At 44.8% G+C, this 26,911-nt stretch overlaps 1 protein-coding gene across 11 annotated transcripts in view; it reads left to right on the top strand.

The window, feature by feature from the left end:
• The window catches only part of LOC137532315 (renalase-like), a 603,961-nt gene that overhangs the window by 264,436 nt on the left and 312,614 nt on the right, over positions 1-26,911 (top strand). For 9 of the 11 annotated variants that reach the window (XR_011023908.1, XR_011023907.1, XR_011023909.1 and 6 more), the window contains one exon: positions 18,795-18,986. The exons of 1 other annotated variant lie outside the window; for it this stretch is intronic. Coding sequence is in view for 3 of the 10 variants with exons in the window: in XM_068252726.1 (XP_068108827.1) it covers positions 18,854-18,986 (133 nt within the window). In the remaining 7 variants the exon portion in view is untranslated. Of the gene's footprint in view, positions 1-18,794; positions 18,987-26,033; positions 26,271-26,911 lie in introns of all 11 variants that reach the window. One more of the 11 variants, XM_068252719.1, reaches the window with a different exon arrangement.

Raw genomic sequence — 26,911 nt, 5'->3', positions numbered from 1 at the left:
ATAATAAAAAATGGTTTATGCGCAGTGCATGTGTGCTCCACAAAATTTGCATTAAAAATATCCTGCGCCTGAACTAGGCCCTTAGCTCAGCATACCACTGGTTTATTAACTGTTGCATTTCCACGTGCTACATTAGACACGGCGTTAAATTACAGCCAACATTCCTCACAATCAATGCAAAGGCCCCTTCAGGAGAAAACGGAAACAATAGACATAGAAAACTGGTAAGCAGAAATTTCGTTGAAAAAACAAACTTGCCTTCTAAATTTCTCTATAAAAATTACTTTCTACTGTATATATTGGAAGAACTTTTTGTACCCACTGATGTGATAATAAATGGAGAACTTTTTTCACCCAGCCATTGGTGTAGCGGAATTTTCCTTTTCTACTGGTTGCTGAGCTCTACAAGTTCCTGGCTCCCTCTGTCCTGCCTGTGTGTGGATGTTGCGGGTCCTCTCCTGCCTTGTTTTCCTGTATATATTGGAATAGGGTATTATTATTATTATTATTATTACATTAGAGTAGGCCAGGGTATTATTATTATTATTATTATGATCTTCTGCTGCACTTTACAGAGTACATAGTCATGTCACTGACTTTTCACTTACGGTAATTGTCCTCAGAGGAGCTCACAGTCTGTCTGTCTGTCTGTTTGTCTATCTATCTATCTATCTATCTATCTGTCTATGTAACTATCCTCTGCACATCAACACACCCAGATAGCACCATCCTTATTCCTTCACCCCAACCTCCTGTTTAGGGAACACAGAGGTGGGGAACAGCACCTTATTCAAAGGAGAACTGTCGTGAGAGCTATATGGAGGCTGCCATATTTTTTTTCCATTTAAAGCGAAATATAACCCTGCATTTCAACTTTGCTCTAAAACATTATTTCCAGCATATTATATGCAACCAGCATTTTTTTTTACTAGTCCAGCATTGGAAGGGTTACACACAGAGCTTTAAAGTTCCATGGATAGAAATGCTGCCGCAGCGAAGTTTAGATAGATACATTTAAGTAAACACAATGTAACAAGTTTGGAATGTGACACACACCCTGACTGTGCAGGAGCTGGAGGACAGCCAGAGAGTGTGTAACATTCACCACTTGTTACATTGTGTTTACTTAAATGTATCTATCTAAACTTCGGCTGCGGAACTTTAAAGCTCTGTGTATAATCCTTCTAATGCTGGTCTAGTAAAAAAAAAATGCTGGTTGCATATAATATGCTGTAAATAATGTTTTAGAGCAAAGTTGAAATGCAGGGTTATTGTAATGAATAGCGGAGATGCGGCCGCGTGGGCAAGCGGCATGGCGGCTATCTCGGCGTTCCAGCCCGCGGCTTCTGCCACGCAGCAACATGCTGCTGGTTCGCCTGGTCCTTCTAGTGCACACAGCTTGAGAGCTACGCGCATGTGCGCCAGGCGACAGGACCTTTATGCTGGCAGAAGGGGAGTCAACTGATCATGCCGATCAGCTGACTCCAGCTATGCTCCGGATTGGCTGAGTGACTGGGGCGGCGCTGTGGAGCGCTCTGGGTATATATAGGACTTGCCTGTCAGTTGCAAGTTGTCTGCTGTTGCGAATGCTTACGTGTAAGCACTCAGACCCCAGTCAGATCTTACAGTGTGTTAGAACCAGCAGGAGCTGGGAATTCACACTTAGTCAGATTCCGTTGATAGCCTTTTAACCAGCTGAGCGGTCTGGACGAGCTCAGCTCGTCCAACACCGCCAGCGGCTGCCGCTCAGGCCCTGCTGGGCCGATTTTAATGAAATAAAAAGCAGCACACGCAGCCGGCACTTTGCCAGCCGCGTGTGCTGCCTGATCGCCGCCGCTCTGCGGCGATTCGCCGCGAGCAGCGGCGAAAGAGGGTCCCCCCAGCCGCCTGAGCCCAGCGTAGCCGGAACAAAAAGTTCCGGCCAGCGCTAAAGGCTGGATCGGAGGCGGCTGACGTCAGGACGTCGGCTGACGTCGATGACGTCACTCCGCTCGTCGCTATGGCGACGATATAAGCATAACAAGGAAGGCAGCTCATTGCGGCCTTCCTTGTTTATTCTGGGCGCCGGAGGCGATCGGAAGATCGCCTCCGGAGCGCCCTCTAGTGGGCTTTCATGCAGCCAACTTTCAGTTGGCTGCATGAAATAGTTTTTTTTTTATTTAAAAAAAACCCTCCCGCAGCCACCCTGGCGATTTAATCAGAACGCCAGGGTGGTTAAGTATTACTGTTTATGTGTTAGACTAGTTCCCAGGTGTTGAAACCAAGGACTTCACACCTAAGACTAGAAGATTGCTACGTTGCTACTGTTTATGTGTTAGACTAGTTCCCAGGTGTTGAAACCAATGACTTCACACCTAGATTAGGATTGTTATCTTTATTGTTACCTGTTATGATCTCTGGCTTTCCTGACCTCTCTCCTGCTTGATTCGGTACCTCCGCCTATCTGATAACCTGTTGCCGACATTGCCTGTACCCGGATACCGAATCAGTCTTCCGTCTCTGTACCTTATCTGTCCGTGTGTTGCCGACTTTGCTTGTCTGACCTTTCTGGCTGTCACCCAACCCTTGGGTGATCAGCTTCACTGTACTATCCGTTACACTTGCTCTTCAGGTGTTCTGCAGCTGCAAGCACAGGCTTATGGTCACCTGCTCCTCAGGAGATGCAGCTCATCCAGTGGTTCCTACCTCTTAGGAGTCCACTGGCTGCAGTACAGTCTGATTCAATGCTCCTCAGGGAGTCCCTGGCTGCAGTCCAATCATATCTCTCATTACACCCGTTCTCTCTCCTGCAGCTCAGCCAGTGGTTCCTGCCCCTCAGGTGTCCACTGGCTACAGTACTATCTGAATTCCCTGCTCCTCAGGGAATTCTTGGCTGCAGTACAGTGTGTATTACCTCCACCTCAAGAGATCATCTTGCAGCACAGTCAGTGGGAACCTGCCCCCCAGGGGACCACTGGCTGCAGTGCAGTCTGATTCCCTGCTCCTCAGGGAATCCTTGGCTGCAGTATTGTCTGTATCTCCCGCTTCTCGAGAAATAACTTCTCTAAATACTGTTGCACCAAATACAATCTCACATTGGGTGTCCTGTGTCTAGCTATACTAGTATTATTGGTGATTCTGCAGATCACCACATAATCAGGTATAGCATCTGTATTATTGGTGATACTGCAGATCACCAATAATCAGAAGAAATCCGTGTTGCTGACACCAATCGTTAGTTATATTCCGCTTTAAGCAATACCAGTTGCCAGGCAGCCCTGCTGATCCTCTGCCTCTAATACTTTCAGCAATAGGCCCTGAACAAGCATGCAGCAGATCAGGTGTTTCTGACAATTTTGACAGATATGACAAGATTAGCTGCATGCTTGTTTCTGGTGTGATTCAGACATTTCTTCAGCCAAATAGATCAGCAGGGCTGCCAGGCAACTGGTATTGCTTAAAAGGAAATAAACATAGCAGCATCCATATACCTCTCACTACAGTTCTCCTTTAAGAATAGTATTATTATATTGTGTTTATATAGCGCCTACATCTTCTGCAGCGCTGTACAGAGCATATTGTCTTGTCACTTAATTGTCCCTCAGAGGGGCCCAAACTTTAGTCCCTACCATAGTCATATTTGTATGTATGTATCATGTAGTATACAGTGAGATGCAAACGTTTGGGCAACCTTGTTAATCGTCATGATTTTCCTGTATAAATCCTTGGTTTTTACGATAAGAAATGTCAGTTAAATATATCATATAGGGGACACACACAGTGATATTTGAGAAGTTAAATTAAGTTATTGTATTTACAGAAAGTGCGCAATAATTGTTTGAATAAAATTAGGCAGGTACATACATTTGGGCACCACAAAAAAGAAATGAAATCATTATTTAGTAGGTCCTCCTTTAGCAGAAATTACAGCCTCTAAAGGCTTCCTGTAGGTTCTAATGAGAGTCTGGATTCTGGTTGAAGGTATTTTGGACCATTCCTCTTTACAAAACTTCTCTAGTTCATTTAGGTTTGATGGCTTCTGAGCATGGACAGCTCAGATTTTCCACACCACAGATTTTTGATTATATACAGGTCTGGGGACTGAGATGGACATTCCAGAACATTGTACTTGTTCCTCTGCATGAATGCCTTAGTGGATTTTGAGTAGTGTTTAGAGTCTTTGTCTTGTTGAAAGATCCAGCCTCGGTGCTGCTTCAGCTTTGTCACTGATTCCTGGACATTGGTCTCCAGAATCTGCTGATACTGAGTGGAATCCATGCGTCCCTCAACTTTGATAAGATTCTCAGTCCCTGCACTGGCCACAGAGCCCCACAGCATGATGGAACCACCGCCATATTTTACTGAAGGTAGCAGGTGCTTTTCTTGGAATGCTGTGTTCTTTTTTCTCCATGCATAACGCCCCTTGTTATGCCCAAATCACTCAATTTTAGTTTCATCAGTCCACAGCACCTTATTCCAAAATGAAGCTGGCTTGTCCAAATGTGCTTTAGCATACCACAAGCGGCTCTGTTTGTGCTGTGGGTGGAGAATAGGTTTCCTCTGCATCACTCTCGCATACAGCATCTCCTTGTGTAAAATGCGCCCAATGGTTAAATGATGCACAGTGACTCCATCTGCAGCAAGATGATGTTGTAGGTCTTTGGTGCTGGTCTGTGGGTTTACTCTGACTGTTCTCACCATTCGTTGCTTCTGTTTATCTGAGATTTTTCTTTGTCTGCCACTTCAAGCCTTAATTTGAACTGAGCCCGTGGTCTTCCATTTCCTCAATATGTTCCTAACTGTGGAAACAGACCACTGAAATCTCTGAGACAGCTTTCTGTATCCTTCCCCTAAACCATGATGATGAACAATCTTTGTCCTCAGGTCATTTGAGAGTTGTTCTGAGACCCCCATGTTGCTACTCTTCAGAGAAAATTAAAAGAGGAGGGAAACTTACAATTGACCCCCTTAAATACTTTCTCATAATTGGATTCACCTGTGTATGTAGGTCAGGGGTCACTGAGCTTACCAAGCCAATTTGCGTTCCAATAATTAGTTCTAAAGATTTTGGAGTCAATAAAATGACAACAGTGCCCAAATGTATGCACCTGCCTAATTTTATTTAAGCAATTATTGCACAATTTCTGTAAATCCAATAAATTTCATGTCACTTCTCAGATATCACTGTGTATGTCTCCTATATGATATATTTAACTGACATTTTTTTATCGTAACAACCAACGATTTATACAGGAAAATCATGACGATTAACAAGGTTGCCCAAACTTTCGCATCCCACTCTATGTATCAGGACAGAGGTACTTTGTCAAGGAAAGAGCTTGCCTTTGCTTCACCCTTGTAAAGTCCCCTCCTACCCTCCAATGAGTAAAGTCAGGCAGTATAACATTGGTCAAGGGGCAGAGCATTAGGCTCACTGGCTCCTCTCTCCTGCTCACCCAATCTGCATGGTTGCTGAATGGGTTTAAGAGTTTGCGGGCGGAGACTCAACTCCAACATGGTCACCATAAAGGGGTAGAAGCAGCTGTGCTAATAATCAAAAGAAACACAATACATCCATTGTGATATTACAAAGTATGTAGATTTGTATTATTACTGTGTACAATATCATCATCTTCCCTGGTACTGCACTTATGTAATGATAACAAGCAATTAAATCTGTAACTGCACCACAGCTTCTGCTTCCTCTTCCGTGGTGTAGTCATAGGATATAGAACTATGGGAAGAATATTTTTTTTTCATACCAAGGAAGAGAGAACTTTTCTTAAGTAACAGTGTGGTGTGGCAATATTGACAAGACAAGACAAATAACATTTATATCGCGCTTTTCTCCTGGCGGACTCAAAGCGCCAGAGCTGCAGCCACTAGGACGCGCTCTATAGGCAGTAGCACTGTTAGGGAGACTTGCCTAAGGTCTCCTACTGAATAGGTGCTGGCTTACTGAACAGGCAGAGCCGAGATTCGAACCCAGGTCTCCTGTGCCAGAGGCAGAGCCCTTAACCATTACACTATCCAGCCACAATTACACTATCCAGCCACTGGATAGTGTGATATTGATGTGCTGTATTGATTTGTGAAAGTGTGGTATTTGTCTATTGGTCCTTTTTAAAGGCAACCTGAGCAGTGTAGTAAAAAGGAAAACTGGACTGACCTGGGGCTTCCTCCAGCCCCACCTTAGCTTGCAAGGTCCTCGGCATTCTCCTGGCCCTGTCTGCGGTCCCACTGGCCGCTCCGATAATCCATCGGGTGAAGTCGCCTGTGCGTCATCAAGCCATCTGCCCTAAAAGCCCTGCACATGCGCGGTTCTCTACAGACTGAACTGCGCATGCGCAGCCCAGAGGGGATATTTTCTATACAGATGGAATCTGATTAACAAAGCTTGGCGTTACATTATTGTTGCCAAAAGTGATTGTTCATGAATGGATTGGGTTACCGTCTAATTTAGGTGCCCATACATCTAGCGATGATGGGCAGATTTAACCAAGAGACAAATTTCTCTAATCAAACTAGAATAAAGAGAGATCTGTTGGCTGCCTGTACACCGCAGGCCGATTCTCGATCAATTTCATGCTGAATTTGATCAGGAATCAGCCTTGTCACACCACATCCATCTGCCTCGCTGACTTGACGCTGCCCATACACATGCCCCAAGTGGTTGCCTGGTAAGAGCACATGTGTGATGTCACGTCACACATGCGCCCACATTACTAGGTAACCACGTGCCGCGCATGTATGGACACTGGAGGGAGCTGTAATGTAATGAGGTAATGTATAAAGTGCACTGGGCGGCACATTAAACATTAGGGGGGACAGCGTCGGGGGTTTTGTTGCTCGTCCTGATATTGCTCGCCGTTACTGCCTTGCATTCGATCAAGTAAGTAAGCCCTACATCTTGCAGCATGTCCGACCAATGAATGCAACCAATTTTTGGCCCGAAATCGGTCACATTGTCCAGGCATGCACTTGGCGGCACCAATTTTTATCCAATCCAGATTATATTAATCGAATCGAATGGTCGATCGGCTGCCAAGTCGCCTGAAATATGGCCACCTTTACTGTATAGGCGCTGTCTTTCCTCTACCACTAATCCTGTTTGGTGGAAAATATTTGATCACATTGTCCAATGGTATTCCTCCACGATCTTCTTCTCCTCTCCCTACTACTATTATTATTATTTTTTCATTTATATAGTGCCAACTTCCATAGCACTGTACATAATACAAAACAAATAGTGTGGAACATATCAGAGGTTCTAAATTCTGTATGATCAGGACATCCGCAATACAATTACAAATGCATACATTGTTGATGTGTGGTTTGAGACATCACCAATACTGGTGCCTGTTCATATGATAAATTACCTCAGAATAAGAAACCCTAGAAGGAGGTCCCTGCCCTTGCAAGCTTACAATCTAGAGGGTAGTGGGTTGGAGACATTAGGGAAGAAGGTAGCGAACCTCCAATGCCACCTATAGCTAATTATAGGCTTGTCTGGACAGGTGTGTTTTGATAGTACGTTTGAAGATGTCCCGGTTCGGAGCATGATGGACTGGCTGTGGGAGAGCATTCCAAAGGGGTCTTGATGCTTATGAGAAGTCCTGGATGTAGGAACGAGAGGAGGTGACTAATGCTGGATACACACCATGCGTTTCCGCGTTTGATGTGTCCGTCGATACGCATCGATTCGATTATTTCCGACATGTCCGATTCAAGTTTCGATGGATCGTTAGGTCGATTTGCCATACTTTACATGGCAATCGACCTAAAAATGATTGAAATGCGTTCGGAAATGCTCGGAAATAATCGAATCGACGCATAGCGACGGACGCATTTGACGCGGAAACGCATGGTGTGTATCCAGCATAAGATAGAGGACAAGAGGATCTCCAGGGAGGAGTGAAGGATCCAGGTGGGATGGTATCTGGAGATTAGTGAGGAAATGTAAAGCTGACAACTTATGAAGTATGATGAGGATGATGAGTTTAAACTGGATAATTTGGGTAATAGGTAGGGTAATAGGTAATGGAGAGATTGGCAGTGAGAGGCTGCATCAGAGGATAGGGATGAGAGGTGGATGAGGAGGGCAGCAGAGTTCAGTAGGTACTGGAGAGGTGCCAGTCTGGTTAGAGTAGGGCAGAGGTGCCCACCCTTTTTTGCTTGTGAGCTACTTTAAAAAATTAGTGAGTCAAAATTATCTACCTATGTACAGTTTTAGGAGCCCCCTTGTATATACAGAATAGAAAATGTAGTGGGGTCGGGATCTACCATGAAGCCCTTCGCGATCTACCGGTAGATCGCGATCTACCTAATGGGCATCCTTGGTTTAGGGTGTTGCAGTAGTCAAGACGGGATATGATTAGAGCATGTACAAGCATTTTAATAGCCTCCTGTAGCCTACTAACAAAACGGCTTGTCCGCTAAATCGAGCATTACTTCCCATGCCTGTATCTCTGGTCTGTCTAAAGCAGGGGTGTAAAACTTAAATGCAAAGTGGGCTGAAATTGTACATTAGGACCTTGTCGCGGGCCAACCTCAATGCATACTGAATAGAGACACCGAGAGCCCAATGGTATGTGGATATGACAAGTAAAGGTAGCCATACACTGGTCGATTTGCCATAAGATTCGACCAACTGACAGATCCCTATCTGATCGAATCTGATCAGAGAGGGATCGTATGGCTACCTTTACTGCAAACAGATTGTGAACCGATTTCATCCTGAAACCGTTCACAATCTGTTGTGGTGGTGGTGGTGCTGCCGCCGCTCCCCCCGCCCGCATGCCCGCATAAATTACCTGCTCCGCCGGCGCGACTCCAGTCCCCAGGTCACCGCTGCTCCGTCTCCGCTCTGGTCTCCGGCCCCGGCATGCTTTACTTTTTCCTGCCCGGCAGGAAGTTTAAACAGTAGAGCGCCCTCTACTGTTTAAACTTCCTGCCGGGCAGGAGGAACTGAAGCATGCCGGAGACCAGCGCGGACACGGAGCAGCGGTGACCGGGTGTAGACGTGCCGGCGGAGCAGGTAATGTATGCGGCTCTATTGCATTGGTCGTCGGGTACTCGAATGCCGCTAGCGACGCGCTCCCTACCCGCGGGCGATCGCCGCTAATTTTCCGCACGAAGCGATCAACGGGATCGGACGAAAAGGATCGAAATGCGGCGTGTAGCGCGAACGATTGGCAGCAGATTCGATCCCAGTGATCGAATCTGCTGTCGAAGCGGCGGCGAATCGGGCCAGTGTATGGCCACCTTAAGTATCTATTTATACTCACAAACCTGTGTTACCGTCCAGATAACCACTATATCAGCAGGTGAGGAGATTAGACCTGTCCCCACTCAGGATTAAGTAGTCGCTCTCTGTAGATAGGAAATAAGGGGCAACGCCTCTCCACCAAAGGTGAACTCAGGAACTGTATAAGCAGACAGAGGTGCCAAAAGGATAAAATACTCTAAAACATTTAAAATGAGAGGAGGCAGAGGTGGACTTGCCGCCTCCAAGCAGACACACACGAGTGTTGTGTATATTCAAAAACACAAAAATGTATTTATATACTCCAGAAAGTGCAAGTGCAACGTGTTTCGCGGGCATCTCCCACTTCATCAGGCAATAGAAACGGAGCATAAAACTCAAATAGGTCTGGTGCAAAGCTCAGTGCCTCTGACCAGACCTATTTGAGTTTTATGCTTTGTTTCTATTGCCTGATGAAGCGGGAAATGCCCTTAAAAATGCACTGCACTTGCATTTTCTGGAGTATGTAAATAAATGTTTGTTGTTTTGAATATACACAACACGTGTGTGTGTGTGTGTGTGTGTGTGTGTGTGTGTGTGTGTGTGTGTGTGTGTGTGTGTGTGTGTGCGTGCGCGCTTGGAGGAGGTAAGTCCTCCTCTCATTTTAAGCGTTTTAGAATGTTATCCTTTTGGCGCCTATGTCTGCTTTATACAACTCAATGTCTACTGGCCACCTTCCTCCCTTATAAAGTTCCCTCGTTTCTAATGGCCATCCTCCAACCCTTATACATTTCCTTGGTGCCTAGTGGTTCTCCCTCCCCTATACAGATCCCTAGTGTTTAGTGCTTTCCCCCTACCTCCCCATATTGCTTCCCTGGTTTTTTAGGGCCCCTTTCCACTAGTAAGTGATGCGAATGCGGCTACCTAGCCACATCGCATCACTTCCGCATCTCCCGATGCGGAAGTCCATGGAGGAGATGGGACGCGGATGCGGCTCTGCGAAAATATGCAGCATGCTGCAGATTTTCGGATCGCTCCGCACCGCACATCATGCACGCAGTGGAATCTCTTCCACTGGCATGCATGTGTTTCAGCACACCCGCGGTGTGATGCGGCTATGTAGCCGCATCGCACCGCTCCGAGTGGAAACGGACCCTTAGGGCTTCACCTGCAGTATAGCTTCCCTGGTGGTCTAGAGAGGGACAAACATAATGCAAAGTGGGGAAACTATTTATGGGCAAAATTTAATGGATTGAGTTTGATATGTATGATCTAAAGCTACCAATAAACACCAGGTTTATATTGGCCAAGATGAGCACTTGTGACTGTCTTTGCCAAATATGGAACGTCTGTAAAAGAGTTCTACAAGCCCAGTGCCAGATCACTAAACTGACAACTCAGAAGACCGCTGTTACTCAGCACCCCCCACTCATTTTCTTCTCATTGTACTCCTTTACTATCTATTGGAACAGGCCAAGCTGCTTGGTTATGGCCAATCAGCAACGATCACTTTCAGTGTCTTTATGGGCCTTTAAATATAATATGGTTGGGCCATGACTTTAGACAGCTGCATCTTACTTATCTTATCTTTACCTCTATCAAAGCTGAGATCATTCTACCATAGTTTCAGTTTTCTTCTAATCTTTACTGTCAGCGTTTCACCTTACGACCTACAACAAGGTTCCTCCCAGATATGTTCATGTACAGTACATACAAATTTGGCACTATTATTGCATTGTGACCTGGACTTGGGATATGAGGGTTAAAAGAGCGAAACCGATATCCTGAAAATTGCTACTGATCTATTTCTTAATAGCAATACTATCATATAACTCTATGCTAATTCTAACTCAGCCGTTATATAAACCAAAAGCTTAAATTGTCTATCCCCAACCTTAAGCTACCCTAACCTGCTAAAACTGTCAATACTAGCCAGGGGCTACAAAACCATGTGTCCCAATGCAAATTTTACTGCGGGCCCTCCACCCCAGTACTGCATGTGTAACAGCCACATCATACACAGACCGCCAAAACTGTCTCTCCCAGGACAACCAATGAGAGTGTGTTACAATGTACCCAGATAGCTTATGGAAGCCTAGAACCACTAGGACATACGGTAAGTGTCAAACTCCAGTCCTTGAAGGGCCAAATACATGCCAGTGTTTATGATGGACTGAGAAATAGAGAAATGTGTTCTACTTAAAGAGAATCTGTATTGTTAAAATTGCACAAAAGTAAACATACCAGTGTGTTAGGGGACATCTCCTATTACCCTCTGACACAATTTCGCCGCTCCTCGCCGCATTAAAAGTGGTTAAAAACAGTTTTAAAAAGTTTGTTTATAAACAAAAAAATGGCCACCAAAACAGGAAGTAGGTTGATGTACAGTATGTCCACACATAGAAAATACATCCATACACATGCAGGCTGTATACAGCCTTCCTTTTGAATCTCAAGAGATCATGTGTGTGTTTCTTTCCCCCTGTTCTCATGCACTGAAGTTTCAGGCTGCTTGTTTCTTCCTGCAAACAGCTTTGCCCTTGTCTGTAATTCTTCAGTATGTGAAAGCCCAGCCAGCTCAGAGGACGATTTATCCAGCTTGTAAAAGAGAAGAGAGAAGCTGCTCTAATCCTAAATAACACACAGGCAGTGTGCATAGAGGGGCCTGGAAGGGGGAGTTTATAGCAGAACCACAACACTGAAGAACTTGGCAGCCTTCCAGACACAGGCCGACAAGTCTGACAGGGGAAAGATACATTGATTTATTACAGAGACAGTGATAGTATAAAGTGCTGCAGTAAGCCAGAACACATTAGAATAGCTTTTTGAACTTGTAGGATGTAGTGGCTGGATAGTGTACTGGATAGTGTAGTGGCTGGAAAGTGTACTGGTTAAGGGCTCTGCCTTTGACATGGGAGACCAGGGTTCGAATCCTGGCTAGGTCAAGTACCTATTCAGTAAGGAGTTCAAGGCAATACTCCCTAACACTGCAGGGTGGCCTCTTGAGCGCGTCCCAGTGGCCGCAGTTCTTGAGCGCTTTGAGTCCGACAGGAGAAAAGCGCTATCCAAATGTTCGGATTATTATTATTATTATGATAAAAAACTGGATGCAATTTTTGTTACGGAGTCTCTTTAATGAACTACACCGTTCCTTATTTTGTCCCATTATCAATTAATTTAAGCTGTGCAAAAATGTGAGGACCTCGGCCCTTGAAGACTGGAGTTCAACAGCACTGCACTAGGATACTGTAAGAAGTGCGAGTTATGTTTGAGAGTAGTGCATGCAATTTGTATTTTTTTTTAATGGTTACCACTATTCAAAGAACAGATAGAGGTGGTCATTACCACTACAGCACTAATAAACCACTAAAGCAGTAACTGGAGGAGGGCCCCATGAGAGGTCCTGGTGCAGTCTCAACCTCTTCCTCCCCCGTTGCTAAACCACAGACACTAACCTATCAGAGTCATACAAATATGAGTAATTACGTTGCTTCTCGGGATTAGATCTACAGGTGGTAAGGCCCATACCGGCTACGCAATTTTTCCGAACTATTTTTTGCAAAAAAAAAATGTTTTCCCACGATGTCACGCAACATTGTTTAACAAAACTAAGTTAAACGGTGTTTCACGATGTATGCCACCTGTGACGATTGTTCGTTTTTTGAAGACCACCATGTCGGATTAAATTGACTTTCACAGATTTTGCCGCCATCATGTAAACAATTGTTTACTGCATAAACATCGCTTGCAGATTCGGCCAGATAGATCGGGGAACAATCATTTGTTGGCAGAGATCCCCAATCCATGGCGGTGATCTGCCCGTGAGTACTTACCTTTGCTTGACCTGGCTCTCTTCTTTCCTCTCATCTTCTGTTCCTCTAAGTATATGCGATAAAAATATATTGTATATATATATATCCGCTGAGGGTCGAGTCCTGGCTGGGAATGATTTGTTTGCTTTGGACTATTGGAATGGGAGGCTTGATGGACCTCCTGTCCTGCTAGGACTCCCCGCTATCTATTGTTACTGAGGCCTGTCAGAAACACTATTTGCTACAGATCTAAGCCCTCTGCCCATTTTAAGATCTACTATGACATGTATCGTACAATTCCCATCTGATGTCTAACGATCTCTACTGCTCCAGTATATTGAGAACAGTTTATAGTAGGAGCACAATTTGAATGTGTTTCACTGTAGACCAGTCTTGTCCTAACCTTTTGTCTCGCTCACCATTTACCGGCCCCCATTCCATTCAGTGGACGATTACGGGGGAAAGAAACATGAATGCACGCAATGGGCCTTCTGACAGAGTGCCACATCCTGTGGAGGGATTGTGTAGGGCGAGTCCATGGGAACGTGACTCCTGGAGCTCTCTGCGGGCTGAGTGGGGAGATGGAGAGGATTTTTTACACACGGTAAAGTGTTGGGAGCGTAGACTATAAAAGGAAGGCATTTTAATGCCCGGCCTGAGCATACACACTGCACTTTCTGCCTCACACTGCTGTCTTTGTTCGCCTTCCGATCGTTCTGTTTGTTGCACGACTTTTGCTGAGAAGTAAAAGGAGCTTATGCTGTAGTTAGTGGGCTTTTCAAATTCTCCTTTAAATGGACGTGAATTTGAAACTCCTGTCTAGCCCCGAGAGGGATTTTGTTGCACCATTTGCACATAAATTGTGATGGCAACTTAGAGCTTATGGAAGTTTTGGAAAGTTAACCCCTTTTTTCCCTCAGTGCCGGACCGTCACAAAAGCTGTGAAATTCTGATTGTGTTTTTATTAGCTTGGCTTGACGGACTGGCGGTTCTGACGGTGCCTGCTGCCTCTTCTTTTGTGCCTCTTAGCCACTTCAGTATATTGGACCGCAGCTTCAGACGCATTTCTAATGATATAATCTGAGGTTTGAAGAAACTTAAGCTATGTACACACTTTGGTTTGAACTCAGACGATAAAGACCGACTTGGCCGACTATGGTGAGTCAATCCCGAATGTGCACAGCGCTCGCCTGACATCTGCTAAAGATCCGGCATGCTGGATCGTTATCGATGCCAAAGCACTGCCTGAGCGCATTGTTCTCTCCTTTTCCCCACACACGGGAATTCGCTCCGTCGTGTGCCGCTCATTCTCCCTCCGCCCACCTCCATAGCAACAGGAGACCAGTGACGCATCTTTACAGTGACGGCTCTGCACTGTCACCCATGGGATTGTGTACCGATTCTTTCCGGGTCACACCACTGTGTACTGGGCTTTAGTGCACGCTTTAGCCCAGTACATGTATCTTTATTTAGAAAGAAAAAAAGTTTCTGCAAAATAATATTCTGTATTAAAAATCTGATCATGTGACCTGAAACAGCCCCATCATAGGAGTTAATGAACTCAGTACTTCCTCTCTGCTCTAAAATATTAGCCACAGCATGAACATCTTCATGGGAAAACATTTCTTCATTATAAGTTTTCATCTTCTATTTAAAATAACTTTTCAGCACTCTGCAATTGGAAAAGTACCAAAAAGTAGGTGAAAAAGTACTGCCTAAAATTATTCAGAGTGTTTTATTGCTTGCTAGTGTCTTAAAGTGGACCTGAACTCTTGCGCAGGACAGAAGGAAAACATAGAGAACTGCACCCTGAATGTATTTAGAGAGTTTAGCCTGTCGAATACCCATCATTTGTATCTAATCACAAGTTGATTTCTCCCCTTTCTCAGCTGACTGCCACAGCATATAAGCAGATAAACTCATTGAAAAGCACAAGATGTTAACAATGTCTGCTTCCATGAAAGCAAGAAGTAGAAACCGTGCCAAAGGCTTACGATCTAAAGGGTGCGAGAGGGACACAAGGTAGAGCTGTGGAAAGGTGCTTGACTTGACTGAGAAATGGGGGGAGGGGGGGGGGGTAGGCCATTTTAAAGAAATGTGTTTTTAGCTCTTGCTTGAAGGTGTTGAAGAAAAGAGCGAATCTGACCGAGAGTGGAAAGGAGTTCCATAGGGGGGGCAGCTCTTGAAAAGTCTTCTAGGCATGCATGGGAGTGAGAAATGCGTGGATAAATAAAATACTTGCATTTTATTTATAAAATGTGGAAATATCACTTTAGGTGGCCATACACTGGTCGACTTACCATCAGATCGACCAACAGATAGATCCCTCTCTGATCGAATCTGATCAGAGAGGGATTGTATGGCTGCCTTTATTGCAAACCGATTGTGAATCGATTTCACTATTATTTCACAATCTGTGGAGCTGCCGCTAGAGCCCAATCCCCCCCGGGAATACATAACCTGATCCAGCTTCACTTTATTTCCTGCTGGGGGAAGTTTAAACTGTAGAGGGCGCTCTACTGTTTAAACTTCCTGTCCGGACAGGGAGAAGTGAAGCCTGCCGGGCCCAGCGGAGAAGGGACAGCGGGGACACGCGTCGGCGGAGCAGTTAATGTATTGCCGCTAGCGTCGGTCGTTGGACATTTGAACGCCGCTATCGACGCACTCCCAACTGGCCGACGATCGAGCAAAATCTTCCGCATGGACGGATCGCCGGGAACGATCGATTTCGGAAAGAAATCGATTGTTAGGTCAGCGTTTGCACAACAATTTCACAGCAGATTTGATCTCAGTGATCTAATCTGCTGTATATCGGCGGGAAAATCGTTTAGTGTACCCCTTTAGGGAAAAAACGTAGGAGAAAAAGTGAGTTGGATCAGGCCGAGTGTGCCTTGTAGTTTTAGCAGTATCATATGTCACTCTTGAGCGTTTTTCTTTTGTTATATCCGCTCTTTTGTCCGTTTTCTTAGATTGGTAATTATTGTATGAGTATCTGATTTGCTGTCACACCTCACCTCTTATTTTTGCTAATCCCTCAGCTCATTAGCCTGGAGCCTGAAGGTGCGTACACACGCACTACAGCAGCCAACGACGGGTCCGTCGGCACCTCCCGCTGGGTGGTTTTCAGCAGACTGTAGGGCGTGTGTATGCACTGTCAGCGGACTGATAACGCTGTTCCTGAACGATCCGCCCAGTGGATCCTTCATATACCTGACAGCCAGCCATGTGTGGTGGAGACTGGGTACCTGAGCCCTAGAAGCACATTAGCACCTACATCATAATTAGGATAGAGTAGAGATGCTTGCCCTGCCCATGTGTAGCACTGGAATGCATGCTGTGTGTTTTGATTACAACATCACAGTTGTTGCACCCTGCCAGTGCTCAGTAGTAGAGTTGAGCCATGTTACCTCAGAGAGAGATTTTTCTTGTTACATCTTGTTACATAAAATCATGGATACAACAGTAAGTGGAGTTTTTTTTCTTTCTGTTTGGCTAGTTTAGGGCTCTTTCACACCAGAGCCCTTTTTCAGCGTTTTAACGCAAAGTCTATACTTTGCGTTAATCAAGGTAAAAGGAAAGTCCATAGACTTTTATTTTACCTTTTACACCCGACGCTGCTTTTCGATGCATTGCGGTACGACGCACCCGGGAGCATTTTCTCGTCGGAAATCAGCGTTTCCCCGTCGGGTTAATTGATACTACCGCCGCTACTCAGCGTCGCACCACAGATTCCCGATGACAGCTGCGGGCTACTCAACGCGTGCAGGAGAACGGCTCCTGCACGCGTTGTTAGAAGTGAAATGTGAAAGGAGCCTTATAGTCTTGTGACAGTTTGGATAATAAGGTAGCGTGCTCTACATCTTTTATGTGTTAACTCATATTAGGGGGTCTCAAGTTGAGACCAAGTGATGAAACGTAGGTCCAAATTATATGTTTATTTTATATTGCAACGGAGAATACAGATTGCACACAGTCAATAGCAAGCAGCAGGATTCTAAAGGAAAAAGTGTTTGACAGTATATTTTAAAGTCACCCTACACCATCATTACATCTCTCCAGTTTGGCATTTGCAGAAATATAACTTTTGCTGTGTGAATATTTCACCCTACTACTAATTACTGAATCTGAGAGAGCCTAAGCGCTTTGAGTCCTATTGGAGAAAAGCGCTATAGTAATGTTATTGTATTATTGTATTGTATCTCAATTTTGGGTGGATTCTGGGAGTAACAATAAAGTTTCCAATCAGAATATCACTTATAGTCCAAGATGTTAATGGTTAAAGAGACACTGAAGCGAAAAAAAAAAATGATATAATGAATTGGTTGTGTACTATGAATAATTACTAGAAGATTAGCAGCAAAGAAAATATTCTCATATTTTTATTTTCAGGTATATAGTGTTTTTTCTAACATTGCATCATTCTCTAATATGTGCAGATTACACAATATTCAGCATTCAAAATGATTCTTTCAGAGCAGTCTGTGAACTAATGACCTCTCCTCTTGCAGAGAAAAAGTAAACAGTTGAGATAATAAAAGTCAGAAGACAGCCCTCTCCACGACTTTTGAAAGTCGTAGAAATGAATGGCTTTTTTGCATAGAGATAATAACTGGAGTTTCTTAACTCTTCCTGTACTGGAAACAATTAGACTGACGTATCTGATCTTAATGTTTTATTTCTTAGCTGTACTACACATACAAATCATAATATCATAATTTTTTTTCCGTTTCAGTGTCTCTTTAAGGGGGTGTTGCCATATTTTGACTAAACGGCCTTGACATTTATGAAGTTATGATAGCCCCCCTTGTCTGGTGTTTCGATGGTAGACTCATCTATTACTTTCTCTGCTGGGGTGATGTGAGCTTTGGACGGGTTTGTGAGCTGTAATCTGCAAACAAATACAGACAGGCAGTATCAATTTTTCTCATAATATTCACACGAAATACTTTTAATCTCAGGGATACATTCATTATTCTCTTCACAAAACAGGATCATTGTAACTACTCGTATACAAGACCCCTGCACCACATTATCATGTACCATACCTTTGTGACGCAAAAGATGTCTCAAAATTTTAATGTACTTACTTATTATTATTATTATTATTACCAGAGCCGGATTTACAGCTCAGGACCTTGTAGGCACAGGCATTCTTGTGCCTTAAACTCCTCCCCTCAATTCAGGCCACACCCCTATATTAGGTAGGCATCCCTCCTACCCTGGCTAGGTAGCCAGATTTTCCCCAGTATTTGGTAACACCATTAATCTATGTAGTAGATGTGCCCCCCCCCCCCCCCCCCTCCAAGTATAGGGAGCCAGGTGTGCCTCTACCCCAGTATTAGGCAGCCACCCGGTAGGTAGGGGGACATTTGGTGAGGGCAGCCACCTCTCCTGAACAAGGCGCCTGTAGGCAGGTGCCTTATGGTAAATCCGGCCCTGATTATTATCCAATTTATAGTACATGAATAGCATTCTCTATGGTGGCACTAGGTCCCAACCAGGGCACTATCTGCACAGAGTTGGCAGGTTCTCCTTGTGTCTGTGTGGGTTTCCTCCAGGTACTCCAGTCTCCTCCCTCATCCCAAAAACATAGTTAATTGGCTTCCCCCTAAATTGGCCCTAGACTACGGTACATACACCACATGATACATACATAGACATAGGACTACGGTGCTATATAAATACTAAATAATAAAAATAATTATCTATACCTGGTACTCCTTTTCTGACTCTAAACGGTTCTTCATTTCCGCCTTCAGAGAATCCACTACTGCCTCCAACTGGGAGAGCATCAACAAGAAAGAAGGGTAACTGAGGAATGGGTTACAGGTCGCTCAGCAAGCTCATGGTGAACCAGAATTCCGAGGAGTGTGTAAGAGGCTACAAAGGACCAAAAAGCCTCCTTACTAAAATGCTATGGAAAACAGAATGTTGCCTTCTTCAAACACGAGGTATTTGTGATTATTCAGGTTAGAGTGAGCTCTGAGGTGTCCCACAATCACTGCTGAATATGAAAATCATCCCTATGTTGTCCCTGATAGCTAAACACACGTCCAGAACCGCTGGAATGCAATGATTTGTCAGCTTGTTAAAGGGGAACTTCAGCCTAAACAAACATACTGTCATTAAGTTACATTCGTTATGTTAATTAGAATAGATAGGTAATATAATCTCTTACCCACTCCGTTTTTAAAAGAACAGGCAAATGTTTGTGATTCATGGGGGCTGCCATCTTTGTCATGGGGCAGCCATCTTTTTGGTTGAAAGGAGGTGACAGGGAGCAGGAGACACAGTTCCAACTGTCCTGTGTCCTGATCACTCCTCCCAGCTGCGGGCGCTAGGCTTCAAATGTCAAATTCAAAATGTAAAAAAAAAAAAATTGCACCAAAACAGCAGAACAAGAACAACAACATCAGAAATCCCATCATGCTTTGCACAGTATTAGGGGAAAAATGCCCGGCAGTTTTTTTCTGTGCAGCTAAAAAGGAGGCTTGGGTAAGAGAAACAAAGTTCTGATACTGTGAAACAGTTAAAGAAACACCAGGCCTTTCCAGTGCTGCCGAGTCAATTTTTAGTCTGGAGGTTCACTTTAACCACTTCGGGACCACTAAGGCATTAGCATTAGGCATTAGCCTATGACAGCTGATCGCTCTCCTGTCTCCCAGGGGGACAGCCGTGTCCAATGGCTGTTCCCAGTACAGCGCTGCTGTAGATTGCAGAGCTGTATAGTGTAAACAGACAGCGGTTTCGTGGTCTAACAGTCTCCTGGCGGCTGCTGGGAAATTGATGACGGAGCGGAGATGTGCATCGGCACGCGTGATCTCCTGCAAAACCCTGCCCCGGGACTTTGCCGTTGAGCGGTCCTGGGGCTGCTGCCGCGTCCACGCCAATTGGCATGGAGCAGTCATTAAGAAGTTAATATTACAGAGCCAAACTATTCCAAAATGCATACAGACTGGTTGATCCTCATCAGTGCATGGCATGGATTAATGTGACTCTTTGACAAAGGACTTGAAACACCCAGAGTTACAGATCACCCAGCAAGCTCATGGTGAACCAGAACGTCTATGTAAGGGGCTCAAAGGGACCAAAAAGCCTCCTTCACTAAAAATGCTATGTAAAGCAGAATTTTGGCTTCTTAAAACAGGAATGGGATTTCACAAAGATTCAGGTCCTGATCACCAAAGGGTGACATGCGTTATTAGTGCTTATGCGGCCTTAAGGAGTTGGACAGCTTGGGGGAAGAAAGTGTTTTTGTGTCTGAAAGTTCTGGTGGAGATGGATCTTTAGTGATGGCCTGATGGGAGAAGATTGAGGTAGCAGTTGCCAGGGTAGGATGGATCATTCACTATCCTGTTGGTCCTGGTTCGTAGTCTGAAGATATGGAGAAGGTCCAGTGATGGCAGGGTTGTTTCTGATGAGACTCTTTGCATCGCTGATGACGCTCTGTAGCTTGTTCGTCATGCTTGCAGAGGCCATTGCTTACCTGACAATGATGGAGATGCACAGTATTGACTCAGTGGTGGCAGAGTAGAAGCTGGTCAGTAAGTCCTGCCTCATTGTGAATTTTGAAGTGAACATTTGGTATGTTAGTGACTTCAGTGCCTTCTGTGGAGACCGGGTATAACAGAGTAACTTTGAGTTACAGATTGCCCAGTGAGCTCATGCTGAACCAGAACTCCTAGGAGTGCCCCAAAGGACCAAAAAGCCCTCTTACTATAATGTAAAAAAAAAAAAAAAAAAAAAAAAAAAAAAGGTATTTGTGATTATTCAGATTGGAGTGAGCAATATGATGTCTCCCACGATGCATCACTGCTAAATATGCAAATCATCCTTTGTTCCCCCTGTAAGCTAAACACACCTCCAGACCTGCTGGAATGCAATGATGTGTCAGCTTGTTAATTATACAAAGCCACAATAATCCAACATGCACACAGACTGTTTCAGATTGGTTGATCATCATCAGTGCATAGCATGGACTAATGTGGCTCTATGGGGTACGACTTGAAGCACCCAGAGTTACAGATTACCCAGCAAGCTCATGGTGAACCAGAACTCCTAATGTGTAAGGGGTTACAATGGACCAAAAAGCCCTCTTACTACATTGTTATGCAAACCAAACGTCTGTCTTCTTAAAACAGAAATTGTTTGCGATTATTCAGATTGGTGAAGAACATAGTGAAGCTTCACAAGTCGTGCTTCTGACCATCCACCAATAGAATTAAATGGGAGGTGTGAAATTCTGTACTGTGCTGAATATGCCTCAGGGGAGAGCAGGTGACAGGTGAGGTGGGCGGAACCACTAGACAGCAGTTCCCGCCATTTAGTTTTTGCATTGCGAGGCCTGACTTTACTGACCCCTGAGATTTACAGTTCAGCTATCCTCTAAATCATTTCTTTGAAAGTCCTCACGACAAACCACTTGCTGTCTTTTGTTGGTGTAATCTGTACCCTGTGAAATCTGAATAAAGAAAATGGGAATAAAATATGATTTACAACTTTTAACATGCTCCCTAAAGCAAATAATGGGGGCAAAGCGAAGGCGGTGCCAAGAATTCTCACTGCGCGCTGATGGCTGTAAGCGATAGACGCATATTGTTTCACATTTGTTTTCTCCTCTGACACAGGCATTCAAATATGTTTGTATGTTTGAACCTTACAGCTTGTTGCTGGTATAGAAACGGCCCCATATCATTTTTATGTGAAAGCGTTTGTCGGCACGTTTCTCTCTCTCTCTCTCCCCCTCAATATGCTCAGATCTGGAAAAAATTATTTTGCATAAAAGCCAAGAGGACTGAAAGGATTTTTCAGCGAGACACATGGGAACGGTCTGAATGTAACAATTATAACAGAGCGAGGTTCTTTATGCCCGGTCGAGGATTCCTCTTTGATCTAACGTTTCTATACACACATGCCGCACAGTGCCCTCAATGGTGATTATCTGGTCCACATGTCCAGCGACAATGCAGAGGAATGTGGGAACATGCTGATTTGCTAAGCTACCCCCCCCCCCCCTTCCCCCATGGCATTGAAGAGGTTAACGAGATTAGGCTCACTTTCAGTCAAGGGCAGCCTTTGTTGTTTTATTTAACCAAAGTTGTATGTTAGTAAAGCTTTAGGCACAAGCCATTCAGAGCCCAAATCCAGTCAAAACATGTTATATTTTAGATATATATCATTCAACGACTAGGTTCGGTTCCTACTTGCACCGGATCATGTGCGGCCAATGGGAGCGGACCGCGGACTACACATAGTGCGGGTCACTTACCACAAGGGATCCAATGGATCTGTTGCAGACAAGGGCGTAACTAAAGGGTAGCAGCCACTGCGACTGCGAGGGGGTCCACAGCTGTAAGGGGCTCACAATTACTACTTCACTTCCTCCAATACAGGGCTCCATCCTTCAGATCAGGTGTTGTTGTGGCTACACTCGTTTTGGGTGTCCACATTTGTTTTATGACCCCTGGAAGATGGGCCCCAGGCTGTGAGGGTCATCAGGGGGAGCAAAAGGTGTGGACATTGAGGGCACCCATCACATTCTGGCCGCGTGCCTCCCTAATAGTGCTCCCATGGCCAGGAGCACTCAGCACATGCCCAATTGCAATTTGTACAAACTGCGCAAGAGCAGAGTGCGATCAGGAGGTGTGTGGCCCAGGGCCAGGCATGCAGCTTTCAGAAGAGCACAGCAGCTGAAGGGAGAAAAGCGGAATAGATGAAGGAACCAGAAAGACTAAAGGCAGACCTGTTTCACTTTAGGTTCCCTTTAAAGAGGAGCTTTCAGCCATACTATGTCAGAAAAAAAAACATATAAGTAGATAAATACTAGTTCTACTTTCATAACATATGTATTGCACTGTCCACATTTTGATTGCAGTGATTTTTCTACAGTAAAAAAAAGATAAAATCCTTCTTAGGATTTTCCATTTCGACTGTGTCTATCTTGAAGCCAATACTGACATAATTTCCTCCCTTATCTGTCTGTGTATCATTGCCCGCCCTCTTCCCTGTCTTCAGACACTCCCACTCAGCTCTGCAGTAGAAAGTGCATTGTCTCAGCATGAAAAATATTTGCCAATCACAGAGGATCAGAGGTGTGGGAAGGAAAAACGGGAGGGAAAGAGCCTTCAGCCAATCAGGCTGCATTAGCTATGACTGAGGGTAAAGTAAAGAAGAAGAAAATAAAGCCCAGCATGCCTTGCAACTTCCTTTGTGCGGCAGATATACCAAATAAGAGCCAGGGAAGCTGGGGAATGATCTTTTATGGAAAAGAAAAGTAAGAGTGATTTTTAACGTTTGGATTGCTTGGTTAGCACCCTTATTACTTGTTTACCAGATAAAAATAAAGAATTTATTTTTGATTTTATGCCCGACAGTTACACTTTAAGAAGCATACAGTTTCTGCCGCCCACAAGGATTGGGACTTTATCACTCGGGCAACAATTCGGGGCGGAATTCTGCAGATTAGCAATGTGTTTTGTTGCTGTGGAGGGCATACATTTAACAATAACGTTTACTAATATGGGCGCTTGCTGTTGCCGGTAGTTTTCATACTGATAATGTAATTTGCAGATTTTCTACTATCAGCTTCCGTTACCTATCCCTTACATTACCCCCGCCCCCACCTATGCCTAATACCTCCCCCCACCACCACCCCGGCCTAACCCGTATAGCCAACCACCACAGTGGATAATGCTCTTGGCTATACATATGACCACTGCCGCCACTCGGCTAAATGTGCGCTAAATTGTGGTGTATGGCGGGGCCTAATTTTGCGATCGGTCTTAGTGCCCACATAAACTCTGTCTTGTTTGGAGGCGCAGGTATTGAAGATGGCAGCTTGCATGGCAAGCAGGTTTTCATGTGTAATTCACAGCAGGGGCATGACCCCGCAGAGGTCGGTCAGTTGGGCCCTTCAAAATGTATCAAACGGGGGGCTAGGGGGGCCCAGTCCTGTACACAATACATGGAACGGAGTGTTATACATTCCCTGCTTCCTGTGGTGATACAGGTCCCTCTTCACTTCCTCATTTGCAATTTCCTTGCAGGAATCCCATCATCATGTGGCTTCAGTCCCATGTCATGTGACAGAGACGGAAGCCGCTCGGTGATTGGCCCAGGGCCCCACTTTACCTAAAAACTGTCCCTGTGTTTCCCAGAAAGCCATGGGCTTTCCAGGACAGTTGCTGCTGATGTTCTGAGGTGACTTAAGCTGTGTAAACGCTGGATTGATGTCAGCTAATGACGTGTTCTGTTCTAATGCAGGGAGGTGGGGGGTTGACAGAGTGGTGCCGAAGTGGCTTTAGCTGGCTAACAGTGCAAGTAGCAAAAACAAAGGCATCGGCCAAGCTGATCCAGTACAGATGCCGGATTATCGGCTGAGACGGTCGTTATCAGCTCCCTCAGCTGACGGTAATCTAGCATGTGTACGGGGCTTTATGCTGGGCATACACTGGGTCGAGGCAGGCTTATCAATCGAGCCGCTGATGGCTCGATTGATAATATCCGACAGGTCCGATGACCCGCCGGATAGATTCCCCGCTCGATCCCCGCGGGCGGACAATAGCGGGGAATCGAGCGGAAGATAAGCAAGCGGCCGCGGGGATGAGCGTGAATCGTTCCGAACAACGGCAGGGACGAACGGGGATGCGGCGGGGGTCGATCCGGCAGCTAATCGAGCCGCCGGGTCGACCTGTGTATTCCCAGCATTAGGCTCCAGAACTGTAGACCCAGGAGAAGTCTGAAAAAGTAAGGCGCACAGAGTGCCATTGGGTCCATAGTAGGCAGCCACTAGTGAACCAGAAACCGTGGTAGAGCCCTGAAGCTGGCAGATGTCAGAGACAGACAGAAGGTTACGAAGTGGTGAACAAGGAAATATTCCAAATTGGGGCTTGGCGCACACACAAGCAGAGTGTATTACTGAATGGTATAATCATTTTCTCTATTCAAATCCCGTGTGCATTACTTTGTTTTGAACATTTTTTGGCATGCTGTACAATATTTTCTTTTAATCCTGAAAGATGGTGTGGGCGGTGTTCTGTAACTGTTCTCTGCCACAATCCCGGTTTTCTGCTGAGCTAAATCTCACGACAGGCAGAGATATATTGTAGTTAATAGTGAGAATGGATAGATCCATCTATATAGATCTAGATTGTAAGCCTTTGGGCAGGGTCCTCCTCTTTTTGTGTCCTACCTGATCATGCACCTCCATTACTGTGCACCCATGCTATGCATCTGAGTGAACCTAACTTGCCTAATCTCCATGCTCCATCCAGTGACTGACTAAGCATTACCTGGTACTCATACTGTGCTGCATGATCTGGTCTTTCTTGTATTCCTGTATTGTCATATTGCTGTATGTCACCCCTAAATATTGTCTGTAACCTAAACTAATGTCCAGCGCTGCGTAATATGTTGGCGTTTTATAAATACAATAAATAAATAAATATACTTCATGTGCCATACAGGAATACTGCTGCATGAGGATACTGGATGCAGAAGCTGCAGGCTGAATCTGAACTCTCACATTCAGATATATACTGTATACTTTTTAAATTATTATATTTATATAGCATTGACAACTTCCGCAGCCCTTTACAGACTATATATAGTCTTGTCACTAACTGTGCCTAACTAATCTAATCCCTACCATAGTCACATGTCCATGTATGTATCATGTAGTGTATGTATCGTAGTTTAGGGACAATTTTATGGGCAAGCCAATTAACTGATCTGTATGTTTTGGGGATGTGGGAGGGAACTGGAGTGCCCGAAGGAAATCAACAGACATTATTATTTAGTATTTATATAGCGCCGACATCTTCTGCAGCACTGTACAGAGTATATAGTCTAGTCACCTGTCCCTCAGAGGAGTTCACAATCTAATCCCTACCATAGTCTTATTATGTCTATGTATGTATCATGTAGTGTATGTATTGTAGTCTGGGGCCAATTTAGGGGGAAGCCAATTAACTTATCTGTATGTTTTTGGGATGTGGGAGGAAACCGGATTGCCCAGAGGAAACCCGAGCAGACACAGGCAGAACATACAAACTCCTTGCAGATGTTGACCTGACTGGGAATCGAACCGGGGACCCAGTGATGCAAGGCGAGAGCGCTAACCACTACGCCACCGTGCTGCCCGGGACATGGGGAGAACATACAAACTCCTTGCAGAAGTTGACCTAGCTTGGGATTCGAATTGACGACCCAGCACTGCAAGGCAAGTGTGCTATCCAGTAAGACACCATGCTGCCCTATATATATATATATATATATATATATATATATATATATATATATATATATATATATGCCTCTTTTTCATTTTTACTTGAACGTACACCTGAAACCATGACTGCCACCACCACTATGGTCCCAACTCTTCTTATGCTAAATCCAAAATCTCAGGTGTTTGGAACTAGCATACAGCCCCGTGTTCTCACATGACTGTGCTCACGCCTAGGGATTGGCTGACCTTTAGGGCGTGACCGTTCATACACAAACATGAGGCAGTGATGCGGGAAGAAGCAGTAAAAGCAGCGCTCCAATTCCAGTGACCAACTAGTCATTTTTGTGGTGAAGTCCTGGATTGGAGAAGCTCCTTTTTTACCTGCCAAGTCTCAAATTTGCCTGCAAGTATCTTGCTTGGCTGTAAAATACAGCCATAATCCCCATGACCCAACTTTAGCCTCAATTTGCCAGCAGACTACAGAGGTCCTTCATGCAAATTTGCTGGTCATCTGGTGCTTTTGTACAATGTAAGGCCTACTGCTGTTTTTATAACAGGCCCGCTGCTCATTAGGCCGGTGCCGTTTGCAAATAGGCTGGGGGCCGGGGTGACTATCTAAATACAATTACCACATCACTGAGAATATGT

This window comes from Hyperolius riggenbachi, chromosome 9 (assembly GCF_040937935.1).
Source record: "Hyperolius riggenbachi isolate aHypRig1 chromosome 9, aHypRig1.pri, whole genome shotgun sequence".
Taxonomy (NCBI): Eukaryota; Metazoa; Chordata; class Amphibia; order Anura; family Hyperoliidae; genus Hyperolius; species Hyperolius riggenbachi.
Note: the sequence above shows the minus strand (reverse complement) of the source record. Positions and strands in the feature narration are given on the sequence as shown.